The sequence below is a fragment of the Balaenoptera borealis genome, assembly GCF_965194805.1.
Source record: "Balaenoptera borealis genome assembly, chromosome: 19".
NCBI classification, from domain to species: Eukaryota; Metazoa; Chordata; class Mammalia; order Artiodactyla; family Balaenopteridae; genus Balaenoptera; species Balaenoptera borealis.
Window position 1 is genome coordinate 48,582,665 of NC_138878.1, and position 15,234 is coordinate 48,597,898.

General features: G+C 47.4%; 1 protein-coding gene and 1 long non-coding RNA gene across 11 annotated transcripts in view; both read left to right on the plus strand.

Moving 5' to 3' along the window:
* ZNF536 (zinc finger protein 536) overlaps window positions 1-15,234 on the plus strand; it is a 424,854-nt gene that overhangs the window by 256,268 nt on the left and 153,352 nt on the right. For all 10 annotated transcript variants that reach the window (XR_014237940.1, XM_082369426.1, XM_082369430.1 and 7 more), the window contains one exon: window positions 4,195-4,347. Coding sequence is in view for 9 of the 10 variants with exons in the window: in XM_082369426.1 (XP_082225552.1) it covers window positions 4,195-4,347 (153 nt within the window). In the remaining variant the exon portion in view is untranslated. The remainder of the gene's footprint in view (window positions 1-4,194; window positions 4,348-15,234) is intronic.
* The window catches only part of LOC309617321, a 465,615-nt gene that overhangs the window by 133,657 nt on the left and 316,724 nt on the right, over window positions 1-15,234 (plus strand). The gene's annotated exons all lie outside the window — the stretch shown is intronic.

The following is a 15,234-nucleotide window of genomic DNA, read 5'->3' on the forward strand; positions in this document are numbered from 1 at the left end:
TAGCTTATTTTATATCTAATAGTTTATACCTCTTAGTTCCCTACCCCTATATCGCCCCTCCTTCTTCCCCTCCCCACTGGTAACCACTGATGTGTTCTTTATATCTGTCAGTCTGTTTCTTTTTCTTTTATATTCAGTAGTTTTTTGTATTTTTTAGATTCCGCACGTAAGTGATAACATACAGTGTCTGTCTTTCTCTGTCTGACTTATTTCACTTAGCATAATACCCTCCAGGTCCATCCATGTTGTTGCAAATGGCAAAATTTCATTCTTTTTTTATGGCTGAGTAGTATTCCATTATATATATATGTGTGTGTGTGTGTCACATCTTCTTTACCTATTCATCTGTTGATGGACACTTAGGTTGCTTCCATATCTTGGCAATTGTAAACAATGCTGCTATGATCATTGGGGTGCATGTATCTTTTCCAATTAGTGTTTTTGTTTCTTTTGGATATATACCCAGGAATGCAATTGCTGGGTCATACAGTAGTTCTATTTTTAGTTTTTTGAGAAACCTCCTAAATTCTTGAAACAAAACTTGAAATGATTGGATCCATGTCCTGTTTTTTATCTAACCACTCTCAGCTTGTGGGAACAGGAGAAAGCTCGCAGAGTTTTTGATACCTACTACAATTCACCTGTTCTAGGCTGAAACTTGGGAAGGGTTGCATGTATAGTCTGTGTTCCTCTGGAATATTCTTTGCTGCCACCATATATAAGACATCCATTCCTGAAGAATAGATCCCATATTATTTAGTGGGGTCAAGAACAGAAACAGGAGTCCCAGGAGTTATTTCTCAGCCCTTTCCCCATCCTATGAGAACCAGAGCACACCCAGGCTGAGGCTGTGTTGCCTGTAGCCGGATGCCCCAACTCTCAGGGACACCCCAGCCTCTAGGAGCTGGCAGCGCTCCTTCCACAGAGAAGCAAGAGGAGCAGCCAGTGGGTCTGAGGCCGACCTCTGTTCACACGCCCACCTTCAGCGTACTCAACACATTTAGAGAAAGTGTCTGATCAGAGGGAAGAGATACTGCAGATGTTAGGAAAGGGAAATTTGTTTTAAAAGCTCATACCATCCAAAAACGGCCTGACAAAGGATCACAGGTGTCATTTTCATAATGCTTCTTCCTTTCTGTCGTGTGTTTCCTGGAAGGGCTGGGGAAGGGCTGGTCTGTCCATAAGCAGGACGCGTGGTTCTTCCCTGGCCAGCTGTGTGTGGCCACAGGCAGAGCCTCGGGACTCCATCTGGGGAGCCTTGCAGAAGGACAGCTGCTAGTGCTTTTACACTCTGGGCGGGTAGAGAAGGAATCAGAGAGTAGCTTCGTCTTCCCCTCTGAGCGAGCCCCTTGAGTTCTCAGCGGGGCTGGGCTCGGTTTAGCGCACCTTGTTCACCGATACCCATCCAGGTGTAAGCAGGGACCCACACACAGGCCCTATGAGTGTGCAGCTCAGCGGGCCTTCCTCTGCTATCACTGACTGACTGTACTTGGCTTTCAGCCTCTCCGGACACTTCCTGGGACCACCCACAATTCCCCTTCATCGTCGCTCAAGTTTGTTTTTCTAGTAGGATTAGTCTAAGAGTAAACGCCATAGGCCTTCTGGCCCTCCAAAAAAAAAAAAAAAACACAAAACAAAACAAAACAAAAACAAAAAAAACATTCTGTGTAAAGTGAAAATTAGACTCTTAAATCTGCAAAGAAAGCTGTTTATCTTACAAGTTCATTCTTTTTATGGGGCCACACATATCCAGGATAGAAAGATAAAAGGAAAACAGATACAGGCCATTGCTTAGAGTGACATATAGTGAGACGCTTCTCCTCCTCACCTTCCGTAAAGCCGGCGGGAGCGCAGGGCTGCAGCCTTACCTGTCTATTTATCTATATCGTGCCCTGGGCCAGGGCTCACCAAAAGCTGCAGTGGAACTACGTTCCCCACACTCTCTATTCTCTTCTGTTGGACAGCCCCGCCTTGGACTGCTCCCCAGGGGCTCCGACGGAGGAGGATCTGGGGAAGGTGCTCAGCTGCAGACCGTGGGACGTGAGGACGGGCAGGGATGCAACATCAAAAGCCCACACCTGCCTACTCCTGTCCCGGAGTCAACACTTAGTTCAGATCATCATTCAAATGGACAGCTCATGGCCTCCTAACTTAAATAGGGTATCTCAACCCTGTTGCAGGGAGCACTTGGGCGGAATTTTAATCAGGCTCGTTGTTATTTTAAGCTGACCTCATGATCCCACAAAAGGAATGAGTAATGCTGGGAGGGCAAATGCAACAGGTTTGGGGTTGGGGTGGCTCGGGGGTGGTGTAGGGAGATGGGTAAGAGATGGCGTCTCAGCTGTTTATAACTAGGATGCGGTTGACTTGGAATTGGCATCTGGCATCTGGCCATTGTTCTCCTGGGCTCTTGGCAACCTGGCTCTTTAAGACAGAGGTGGTAGCAGCCCTGGTGGACTTGACCTGCGGGCAGGGACTTCCTGCTAGGACTGCATGTGGGACATTTGTTTGCCATGACCTGGCAACACTCTCTTGTGCCTGTTTTCCCTTATCAGCAGCCCAATAGCCATCTTTGGTAGTCTCTCCACAGTCACGTGGACAACCACAAAGCGAGTGCTAGGTCGAGTGTGTTCTAGATGTGGATGAACTGAGTCCCCCTCCCTGTGTAAAATTATCAGGAAAAAAAAAAGCTGGGCAGTTAGACCTTTTGAACGGCTCTTCCAAGGATGGTTAGAAGAGCTGTGGAGAATAGGATTAAAAGCGAGCCTTCAAGGAAAATTTCCAGGGTGATGATGCCGTCGTGCACAGTCCAAATTCAGAGAGGATGCTCGAAGCCAAAGGGTTTCCACGGTTGCGCCGAGCAAACATCCAAATAAGAATTAAGTGCGACTGCCTTCATCTTGTTCATGGCCTAGAAGTCTGTCCCTTTTGGCTGTGAGCGGAGAACACCAGGAATGGATGTTGAAGAATAAAAGAAATTTGCATTTTCCATTGCTTGGAAGGTACAAATCTTGGTTTTCTTTTTGCTCTCTGCAGAACTCACAGGTCTGCTTATTGTCCCAGAAGGTCCCCTTGTTCTCATGGTGAATCTACCAGGAGGCCTAGAGGGTGGGCTGGAAGCTGTGGCCAGGACCCTGCCAGCCTCGGGAGCTTGGGTTCTGTGCCAGGCGGCAGCCTCCAGCCCTGCGGGGAGGCCAGAGGAGAAGGCTTGCCTGCCTCCCCTTCTCGAGATGCAGAGTCTCAGCTCCTGCCCTGCTCCCCTGATGTCGCCTCTTTGACAATGTGATGTCAGGCCTCGGGTGTTGCAATAACATATCCTCCAACCACTAGATATTTTCACAGTTTTATTTACTATTATGTCCCATCATTTCTGTGCAGAAGGCAGCCGTATGTAAATTTTATTCCATTTTCTAATGGTTTGGGTTACATAACAGATAACAGCAGGAAGCAAAATTTGTATTGATACTTTACAGAGGAAGTTCTCAGGTCACTGCACAAAGATTTAACTGCAGTGCTCTAAGTTTATGGGAGTTTTGCAGCTGAGTTTCTGCACATGACTTTGAATATGTCACTATATGTTTATCATGGGCTAATTGTGGAACCGCATTTCCATACTTTTTCTTCTCCCTTTCATGAGATTACACCAGCCAGCGATGGAGGCAAGACTCTACAAGGAAGAAATGATCAGTTTGGGATAATTTTCTTTCCTGTCCCAAAATAGCTGTACGTCTGCATGTCTTGGGGACTCAGCCGAGACACATTTTTTTTTCATTTGTTGCCTGATATAATGCAAATGTGATTTTGATCCTATAGCAAACTCTCCAGCTAGTCCGTATTATAAATTAATCAGACTCAACAACCACCAACATTTTTAAACTTTTGAAAAAAAATATTTAATAGGAGCTAAGCAAAAGAAGAAATCAAACCAGCTGCTGACACAGCTGTTTCTTTTCTTGTTTAATTCAGTTCAATATAAAGGTACCATATGCTGCTTAAAATGATGATAGGAAAGATGAAATAATTTAAGAGAATAACAAGAAAATACGTGAATTGTCATCATTCTGTCAGATTTAAAGAATGAAATAGACAGGTGTAGTATTGACATGTTTAGCCTTGTGTGGTGTTGGCAGTTTTGGTGCGAACAACTTCTGACATGTGCTGAAGTGATGTGAGAACGTTTCTCCTCCATTGCAGACATTGGCGAGGAGGCTGGGAGATCTGCCGGCGTCCAGCAGCCCACACTGCTTCGCGACAGGAGCCTGGGCTCGGCCATGAAGGACTGCCCGTACTGTGGGAAAACCTTCCGGACATCCCATCACCTAAAGGTCCACCTGAGGATACACACAGGTGAGGGATCCGGGTGCACAGCTCAGAGGAGGAGGCCCAGGGCTGCCATGCTCCTGTCCTAGGTCTACCCTCTGTGGGCCTATCCGTGCACCATTGTGTGGGTCTGAACTGACCCTAACGACCCAGTTCTCTACTCCATACTCACCCTCTTGAATGACACACGGGCATGTGGACATGGATCTCCCATGGTCCAGGCCTGGGATGCTGATGCTTTGTCCGAGGCCCTGCGACATTTGCTGATGGCCTCCTTCTGCTGCACTGAAGTAGCACCTCCCACATCCTCGCATGGACCAGGGGTCTTTCAGGTGCAGATGATGAGAACCCAGCTCAAACTCTAAATATACAAGGGCACGTAGGAGGTCTTTGAAGGCAGGCTGGCTTCTGGCCCAGCTGGGGTTACGTGCCCACACCTGGGACTGGATAGATGGAGAGGAGGATGGGTGTCTCTCCACTGGGTCTCCTCAAAAGAAAAATCGAGATGCTCTTAACCAAGCCACTGGACCACTGCGGTCATTTCCCCTGTTATGGCGTTGTCCGAGCCCCTCGAGGTGAGGGCTTCTCTTGGTCTCTCTGTCTTGTCTCTCGGTCATGGTTCTTGTGAGCTTTTCTGCTAGTTGTTTGCACATTGCCAATACAAAAAAAAATCTCTCTGACATATGGACACCTCCATTTTCTTTGATTTTTCTCCTGACACTTTATCTATTGGAGTGTGAGCTGCTTCAGAGGATAGACAAATATGCCATCTATTTTCAAAAATAATTGTGGTCTATTTCCTAAGGAATCAATAAAGCTTAGGGTTGTGAAGGATATTTAGTGTGTATGGGCCTCATGTGCAGCATGCGGTTAAAGACAAGGAGCCCTCACCTGGGCCCTCACCTGTGCCTGCAAATCTCCCTGACACCCAGAGGAGCCCTGAGGACAGGTGGCAGTGGGATGGGCTGCTGTCTTTATTCTCAGCCTGGGTGCAGTTGGCCATCACCACTGTCCCTCCCTGTCCTGGAGCACTTCTCTCATGGGGTCACCCCAGGGCAAAGAGGGGTCTCCTAAAATTATGCGCCAAGCTTGCTCACTCTCCAGGGTCCATGGGACCCGACCCATCTTGCCCATCTTCACCCTTATCACCACCCTGCGACCCCACTGCCTTCTTCCTGTTCCTCCAATGCAGAGTGCTTGCTTCTGCCACAGAACCTCTGCACCTACTGCCCCCTCCACCTGGAATGTTCTTCCTCCAGGTGGTCACTGGGGGCTTAGCTTCGTGTGATCTCTTCAGAGAGACTGCGTGACTAGCCTGCCTGAAATATCCCTCATGCCCCTGTTTTATTTTCTCCATAGACTTAACACCTTCTGAAATTATCTTGTTCAGTTCAGTTGTTCATTTCCTTCTGTGTTGTCTGTCTTCCACCAAGTAGAATGTGAAGATGTAATATTATCCATCTATTTAATTGCTATAGAACCCCGGGGGCTACAAGAGCACCTTGCAGTAAACTGCAGCTTACAGGGGGCATGGTACATTTATTTAAGAAGTTGAATGACAGAACAATAAGTGAGTGACCCTCCTCCTGCAATGCCTGCCCTGTGACGGGTAGCACAGAGGGGACAAGTGCAGTGGGGAAGGTGGATGCTTCCCTAGGGAACCTGTGGTCCTTTGGGAAAGGCACCCTGCACACATGAGCTGGTCAGAAGCCCCAGCGTGGCAGCCGGGCTGCAGGTGCTAGATTCCTGGTTATGGATGGAAGACTCTTCCGCAAGAGCTTCGTGAGGAGTCCCTGAGTTCCTGCCTCAGGGCCTTTGCACTTCCCTGTAAGATAGGTCACTGGCTTGCGCCCTCACCTTCAGAGGTTGGCACCAATGTCCCCTTCTCAGTAAGCTCTTCCCAGTGATGGGGCTCAAGGCGAGGCAGCTCAGCTTTCTCAGATCATGGTGATGTCCACTTTCCTCCCCAGGTTGGAGCCGGGTCCACTAGTGTTGTGGTTGGGAGGGACCCACAGACCGTCAGGACATGGGAGACAGTCCACCAGGGCACCCACGGTCTCACTGCCTACAGGAGTGTGGAGAACTGGCCAGGCGGGTGCTGTGGTACTGCCCTTTCATGTGATGTGGATACAGGCTCCTGGGCCAGGTTCCCCAGGTGCGTGGTGGCTCACAACGGGTGAGGCCGGCCCTGCCGGGGAGTGTAGGTCTGGAAGGAAAGGGGCAGTGCCTCCCAACCAGGAGCTCTGCCGACCCTAGGGGCCCCCACCCCCATCAGCTTGTCTGTGGTTCGAGTGGAAACACCACAGAATATTCTTGGTAAATTAGGACTGAAGCTGGCAGAAAGAAGTCTTGCTGAACCTGGGTAGAAACAAATGGATACTGTTTTTAGAAGTTTTAAAGCTTGAGAAAGATTATGTTTTTCCAAACTTCTGCTTCTTTTGCGTCACAAACTTCTGAAGTTTGTAATCAATAGTCTTTGGAGACACAGAGAGAAGCAAGGCAGAGCCACAGACAGAGGCATTCCAGAAACTTCCCAGAATAAGGGTGAAAATGAAAGAAGCCATGGAAACATCACACCACCAGCCCTCCTCAGAAACAGAATTTGCAGTGTTTAAAAGGCAGAATGGTAACCAGATAAAGATCAATTTCCTTTTATCAAAGAACAAAGAAGTTGGAAAATGCTTACACTTGTGCTTCTGAACAGAACAGAAAGTGTTACACGTTATAAATCACCAAAGTAAAACATCCATTATGACAATGTAAAAGTGTAGATTACGCGTGTAATTAAAAATCAAAATCAAGTGATTTGTTAATGAATGAGTTAATAGGGGCCCCACTTGTGGAGATGTCCTGTACTGCCTTCCCCTTTCTCTTTGCGGTTTTGTATTTCCAAGTGACATGGCCAGAGGACAGCAGTCTCCAAAATAGAAGAGTTGTTTTCCAAGATGCCATCTTTTGAAGTTTTTCTATAATGGACACATACAAGCACATTAAAAATCCAATGTGTAATAAATATATTTTAATTGGTCAGGATATGAGGTGGAACATTCTCTTGTGTCTTTCTGTCCTACTCCATCTCCATGGGAAGTTCTGATCGTATAGCATCAACTCTGATAAAAACACTTTCCTTTTTTAACTCCACTACATTAACTCAATTACTGCTCTTCTTCTCCCAACACCTGTTTATTAGAGAGGTTCTGAGCAGATGCACCAGTCAGGTTGCTTTGAACACCTGGGGGCTGGGCAGAGCCTGCAGGGAGCAAGAACGTTTCTGTTGTCCCCCAAGCTCCAGCCAGATCCATGTGTGATGGAGGGGAGGCACCCAGAGGACGGTCACATCCTAGGGCTGCCCCTCTCTGGCTCCTGCAGGGCAGACGTTGATTGCTGCCCACCCAGGGAAGGCTGAACGCCTCTCCTATTTGAAAGTTGGGCTGATTAGGACCCAATCACTGGACGTGTGCGATTTGTCTTCTAGAGCACGCTGCCGGTGATTGGAATTCAGAGCCAGTCTGTAAGGAGACTTTGTCAGTTAGGGTTCTCCAGGGAAACAGTGTGCATGTGTGTGCGTGTGTGTGTGTGTATACACAGCTATGTACATATACAATATATACATATCTATATACATATGCGTACATATCTATATACATGTATACACATCTATATACAAATATATACACATCTATATACATATATACATATACATATATAGACACATCAATATACATATATACATCTATATACATCTATAAATATACATATATTTACAAATATATATATCTATACATATATATATATATACACATCTGTGTACATATACATATATACACATCAATATATATATACATATAGAGAGAGAGACAGAGAGAAAGAGAGAGGTCTTTATTATAAGGAATTGGCTCACTTGATGATGGAGGCTGAGAAGTCCCATGATCTGCAGCCGGTCAGCTGGAGGCCCCAGAGAGTGCATGGTATAAGTTCCAGTCTGAGTCCAAAGACCTGGGAAGCAGGAAGGCTGATGGTATAAGTCCCAGTCTGAGATGGAGTCCCAGCTCAAAGAGAGAGCTCCCTTACTCAGATTTGTTCTATTCAAGCCTTCCACGGATTGGATGAGGCCCACCCACACTGGGGAGGGCAATCTGCTTTCTCAGTCTACTATTCAAATATTACTCTCATCCAGAAACACCCTCACAGACACATCCAGAATAGCGTTTGACCAAATATCTGGGCAACCCTTGGCCCTGTCAAGCTGATGCATAAAATTAACCATCTCAGAGATGCATCAGCAAACAGTCATACCATGCAACAGGAGGCAGGGATGCCCCCAGGTTGCCCCCGACCGAGGCCAGCCAGTCATTTCTTTATTGGCTGCCTGCAAATGTACTCCATCCGTTCCCTCACTACCCGCTCCCCCAGGTACTACCTTGGGGATACTCTGAAGGGTCCAGCGTGTCTGTTTTGTGCAGGCGGTAGGCAGGTAGTAATCAGTTCCTGAAAGGCTGGAGGGATGTGCATTCCCCACAAGCCCCAGGAGGGTGTAACACCCCATGTGATGGCCCACCTGTGTGTCGGGTTTCCCAGGGGGTGCCTGTTGTCTCAGGAATGACCATTTTAGAGAAATATAATAAGCAACCTCACTCATGAAAACTTGGAGGCACTAAAGTTCAGAGACTAATTAAAAATAAATCTCATTAGTTTTTTTTCCCCTCTCAAACTATGCTAGTGGTTTATTAATCTGGTTTTGATTTGCTGCATGTGTTGGTCTGGCCCTGAGTTGGGCACCTCTTTATGGACTAGATTTGTACAGGGAAGCCAGCAGTGGTTCTCCGGGGGTCTCAGGGTGGGCTAAGGGTCATGCCCGGCACAGCCCACCCTTCTGGGTGCTGCCTCAGGGATACAGCACCTGGGCGCTGGCCAGGTAGGATGCATGGGGTGCCCTCCTCGGCTCTCGCCTGCATTCTTGGCACCAGACCCGAGGCTCCTCTGTCCTGATGGAGACAAAGGGGACTGTGGAGGTGAGACGACTTCTCTCCTGCAGCCCCTCCAAAGGGTTGTGTGCCCTCCCTGTGGGGAAGGCACAGCCTGGGAGTTTTCTTGCCTCATGACTGAAGCTGTCTACACAGCATGACAGCAACTGGCTGCCCACAGAAAAATTCAGCCAACAAGGATAGTATAACAACAGCAATGACAGTAACTGTAGTCACCGCTTTCTGTGCACTCACGTGTGCAAGCACTGCTTGCTGCTTGTGGATTATTATTATTTGCCCCTTAATCCTCACAGCACTTTGGAGACCAGGTTCCCCCTTATCCCACCCCGTCCCCTTTGCAAGGGGAGGGAACTGAGCCTCAGAGATGTGAAGCTACCCACCCAGAGTTGCCCAGCATTGATTACAGGTCATAATCCAGATCTGCCTACTTTAGAATTCCATTCTATTAACCACTGCACTGTATTGCTATTTTTACTTTTCTGGGTGAATTTTTGGCTTGTTTTAGGGAATTAATGCAACATTTCTTTGACAGTGTGTGTCCACACCATAACCAGCTGGAGGAAAGGAAGTGACTTGTACCCACAAGGTGTGTTGACGCAGCCTCCCAGCGATTTAAAAGGGAAGTACTGTGCACCCTGGCTCCTCCTTGCTCCCTAACTCAGACTGGCCTGAGGCCTCCTTGACCCGCTTGCCTCCATTTCCCACCAGCCCAATGAGCTTAGGGAGGCGGTGAGGCAAGGAAACGGCCACTGTGGCTGGTGGAGGCTCCCTGGCCCCTGGCATGGAAAGTGGGGTGGAAGTGGACGCTGGCATAGTGGAGATGATAAACTCCTGATGCCTTTTTGGAAACTGCCTTTCAACCAAGCAGCGACTGGTCTGCAGATGTGGGTGGAAATGAAAGTTCAGCGGGCCTAACCTAGGTGCCTTAAGCCTGATGCACACACAGCTTACCTTTGATGCTTCTGCATCTCCTCTTCTGGTGAGGTAACCAGGCTGCTTCAACATTTATAAAAGCACATTGAATAAATGTTCAGAAAAGGATTGGTTAAAATGGGCGCTCTTCCCATTTCCTTTTCTGAAAGGAGAGCATTGAGTTATTCTTAGTGGGGGACAGATACCTGCATAATGATGAGAAAACAAAAAGACCCATTTGCCCTAAAGGAGATGATTCCTTTTTTTCTTTTTGTTTTGAATTAAAATTCTGTCGTTTTTCTAAGATGAACTAAAAGCCCATTTCCTTCTTCCACTGTCCCCCATCCTTGCTTTTCCTGCCTTAATGACATCCCAAACTTTTGTTGAAAATAATTGATTGAATTTAAATTTCCTTAAAAGTTTAAGAGGTAATGTTACAGTATAAATTTCCTACCAAACACTAAGTAGGGAAATATCCATTAGTGAAATTAACTACAGTTTCTAGGTAGCTAACAATGTACCGTATACAGTAGGGCATGGCTAATGAACACTGCAGTGGGTGATATTTCATTATACAAATTAATGCTCACATTTTAATGGGAAAGTCACATAATGAATCTCGGCTTCAGTGACAGCAATTAGAGACACAGATTGTCCCCTTCTGGACAAGGCACTGTTTAGCAATAAGCAGCTGTGTGAAAAGTCTTCAGGTTTACAACATATATATGCTTTGGGGGAATTAGTGTACAATTTATATTAATGTACTGAAGCTTCTCTGCAAAGGCACCACCATATTTATCTCTCCTGGTATTAACTAAGTAAAGACATGTAGAAAGACTAAATAAATATCAAATAGAGGATGCAAATACGGGAAAATATTAGGTTACCCAACTTAAAAGTGAAAACACTTTTGGGGTTTTAACACACACACACACGAGAAAGTTAGAAACATGAAGCCCTTCTTAAAAGCTTGATAAAGGGATTTCCAACGAGAATAAAATGAATCCCCCTGTTATTTTTGGAGACGCGCTATAGGGAACTTGCTCTGAATAGTTCCAGAATAACTCCCCAGAACAGTGAGGTTTCCTTGAATATCAAGTGCAAAGTGAGGCCCAGAATGATGAAAGACATGACCATGTAAAAATAGGTACAATGAACTAATTAAACCACTTGGTCATATATTTCTTAAAATTTATGATACAACGACTTGGAGAAGTTATCAATGATATTCCAAAATTGAATATACATCTTATGCCATGTGTCAGTGGGTAGCTGGTTTAATGTAAGATGGTTCCAATAATTTCATTAGACCATGGAGTGATGAACTGATGATTTTTTAAATTTATTAACGCCTTTTCTAGCAAAACTCTCTTTTCTAGAAATGCATTGTTTGGGCCCACTTCTTATTCCTTTAAAATATTGTGAGAAGTTTCCCCACAGAAACCTACTGTTGTCCTTCCCTGCTTCCTTCGGTAGGTGAATGGCTCAGCGCCGGTCATCCTTTTCCCAGACACAAGTTTCATAGGCCAGACCTGGTCTGCAGATTAGGGTCTTTGGCCCTCTCTGTGTTTGAAAAAGTTTTTAAGTACGTGCCAATATTTTAAAACTGGGATATTGCATGTAGAAACCTGGAAGCAAGGCTTTCCTTAGATAGAGGTCCTTGTGTCCACTGCTGGTGGCATTGGGTGGCGGTGGCCCTCCAGGAGAGGTGGGTGGTCCCCACCCCGCTGTTTCGCACACTCCTATCATCTGCTCAGCTCTGAAAGCATCTGAGTGTATGGCTCCTGCAACAGGCAGAGGCAAAGACACTGAATGCAAACATCGTGGAGGTGACCAGAGGGCTCATGTCACCCTGGAAAGCCTCGGGCGGTCTGTCCGATTCCCCCCAGTAGATTTGGACTCATTTATGGGTCTGAGTGGGCAGTCATTCAACTGGACAGAGCTGCTGGCAGGGTCTGAGGTTGTCTGGGCCACGGGGCCGCACAGAACGTCTTTCCAAGTCTCAGGCAGAGCCCGGCCCCGGTGGGGGCGGGCTGGGCAGACCCCTCACCCGCTCCTTGGCAGAAGCCCGGGGCTTGGTTAGAGCCAGCCCGACGCGCTCGGGCTAGATGGGGTGACGCTGACCAAGAAGCAGCTCTTAGCACAGGACTTGGCATTTGTCAGTCGACGAAACCGAAGAGCAGAACTTGACCGTACCTCAGAGCCCGCTGAATGTGCTGACAGGGTTTTCCCACCCAGGCCAGGCCACTGTTGTGAGACGTTTGCCTCCTGAGAGCTCTGAAATGTGCCCTGCAGGGAGGCTGCTTGGGAAACAGCTGGACTGTTTCCAGTGAAAACGAGACCCTTGGGTGGCCAGGCTTCCCCAGGGGGATGTGCTCACCCCTGGGTCTGCCCACCAGAAACGCACCCCAGCCGGGGCTAGTGGTGGTCTCAAAAGCATTTCCTTGTACCCTTCATAGTGATGAAGCCCAGGAAAGGCTTCAAGGCAGAGGACAATAGTGGTTATCCAAATCATTTAGGGGTTATAGAGAAAGTAAAATCAGGTTTTTGTTCATTTTTAAAGTGAAACGTCCAAAGCAGGTGGGTTTATCCCATGCAGCTCACTCTGGAGCATTTATCTGGGGAATTGGGTGGTAGGAGGCAGTCACCCAAATGAAGCCTCTCAGGAACTTGGAGGTGGAGCCACGTGGAGAAACCACTGCGAGGGCTGTTCCAGGGTGTGTGCACTGGCGGTGCATGGAAGGCTTTCTAGAGCCTGTGCAGTCAAAATAATCCTTGAGGACTCTCGTTAAGTCGCCCCGAATTTACCAGGGCCTGGATCCTTGGAGGCTCAGATGCTAATAATGAAGCATTCTTGTTTCTCAGATGTGGCATCTTTTCCCTGGAACAGTGGTGGTCAAGGCCAGTTTTGAACTTTAAAAGAACAGTGGGTCAAGTGAAGAGATCCTCTCCTGCACTGTGTGATGTGTGGTGTGTGTGTGATGTGTGTGTGTGTGGTGTGTGAGTGATGTGTGTGTGTGTGTGATGTGTGGGATGTGTGTGTGTGTATGTGATGGGTGGTGTGTGTGTGATGTGTGGTGTGTGTGTGTGTGTGTGTGTGATGTGTAGTGTGTGATGTGTGTGTGTGATGCGTGGTGTGTGTGTGTGGTGTGCGTGTGATGTGTGGTGTGTGTGTGATGTGTAGTGTGTGATGTCTGTGTGTGATGTGTGGTGTGTGTGTATGGTGTGTGTGTGATGTGTGGTGTGTATGTGTATGTGTGTGTGGTGTGTGTGTGATGTGTGTGTATGTGGTGTGTGTGTGGTGTGGGTGTGATGTGTGTGTATGTGGTGTGTGTGTGTGATGTGTGGTGTGTGTGTGTATGTGGTGTGTGGTGTGTGTGTGATGTGTGTGTATGTGGTGTGTGTGTGGTGTGGGTGTGATGTGTGTGTATGTGGTGTGTGTGTGTGATGTGTGGTGTATGTGTGTATGTGGTGTGTGTGTGGCGTGTATGTGATGTGTGGTGTGTGTGTGTATGTGATGTGTGGTGTGTGTGTGGTGTGTGTGTGATGTGTGTGTATGTGGTGTGTGTGTGTGATGTGTGGTGTTTGTGTGTATGTAGTGTGTGGTGTGTAGTGTGTGTGATGTGTGGTGTGTGTGTGATGTGTGGTGTGTGTGTGTGATGTGTGGTGTTTGTGTGTATGTGGTGTGTGGTGTGTATGTGATGTGTAGTGTGTGTGATGTGTGGTGTGTGTGTGGTGTGTGTAATGTGTGTGTGTGGTATGTATGTGATGTGTGCTGTGTGTGATGTGTGGTTGTGCGTGTGTATGTGTGTGATGTGTGGTGTGTGTGTGTGGTGAGTATGTGATGTGGGGTGTGTGTGTGATGTGTGGTGTGTGTGTGGTATGTATGTAATGTGTGGTGTGTGTGATGTGTGGTTGTGCGTGTATATGTGTGTGATGTGTGGTGTGTGTGTGATGTGTGGTGTTTGTGTGTATGTGGTGTGTGGTGTGTATGTGATATGTAGTGTGTGTGATGTGTGGTGTGTGTGATGTGTGGTTGTGTATGTGTGTGATGTGTGGTGTGTGTGTGTGGTGAGTATGTGATGTGTGGTGTGTGTATGTGTGCGATGTGTGGTGTGTGTGTGTGTGGTGTGTATGTGATGTATGGTGTGCGTGTGTGTGTGTGTGATGTGGTGTATGTGTGTGTGTTTGTAATGTATGTTGTGTGTGTGTATGATGTGTGGTATGTGTGAGTGTACGTGTGTGTGGTATGTGTGTGTGTGCCTCTTTCTTTAATGATCCTATGATATGTCTCCTCTCAAAGCCGTGAGAGCAGGGGCCTTGTCTCTTCGGTTCTTCACTCAATTCCCAGCACCAAGAACAGTACTTGGGGGGTAGGGGGTACTCATTCAACAGAGACTGTGTGAATGAATCCGTGTGTTTCCGGGTGTGTGGGTACATACATGTATGGACACGTATGCCTCTGGCATCATTCAGGAGACTTTGTTTAGCCCTTGACATGACTTTTAGAGTTGACGTGATGCCATAGAGAACATGTGCTCCGACTTGCCACATTATAGGTCGGGGAAGCAAAGGTCCCAAGATAGGAATGCCCCGTGGAGCAAAAATAACACAGGTTCTCTGTCCCCAGTCCAGACTCTCCAAATGCCTCCTGGGGTCCAGAGGTCCAGACTAGCTTCCCTGCTACACTGTTCCACAGTATCGACCTAAAAGAGTACTTCCCAGGGAGGCTCTATGTAGTGGTTCCCCACCCAGGCGCCACAGAGGGTCACGTGGGGGCCTTTGAAAGACCCCAGAGCCCAGTCTGTCCCGGGAACTCAGAATTTCTGGAGGTGGAAGTGGGACCAGGTATCAGCACTTTTGAAAGCTCCCCAAGCTGTTCCACTTTGGTTTTTCAAAATGCAATGTTTACACTTTTAGCATCAGAATCATCAGGGGCACTTACTAGAAGAACCCACTTCTGGACCCACCCCAGACCCAGGGAATCAGAACTGCTCTGCCTTAGGTGCCAGAACTG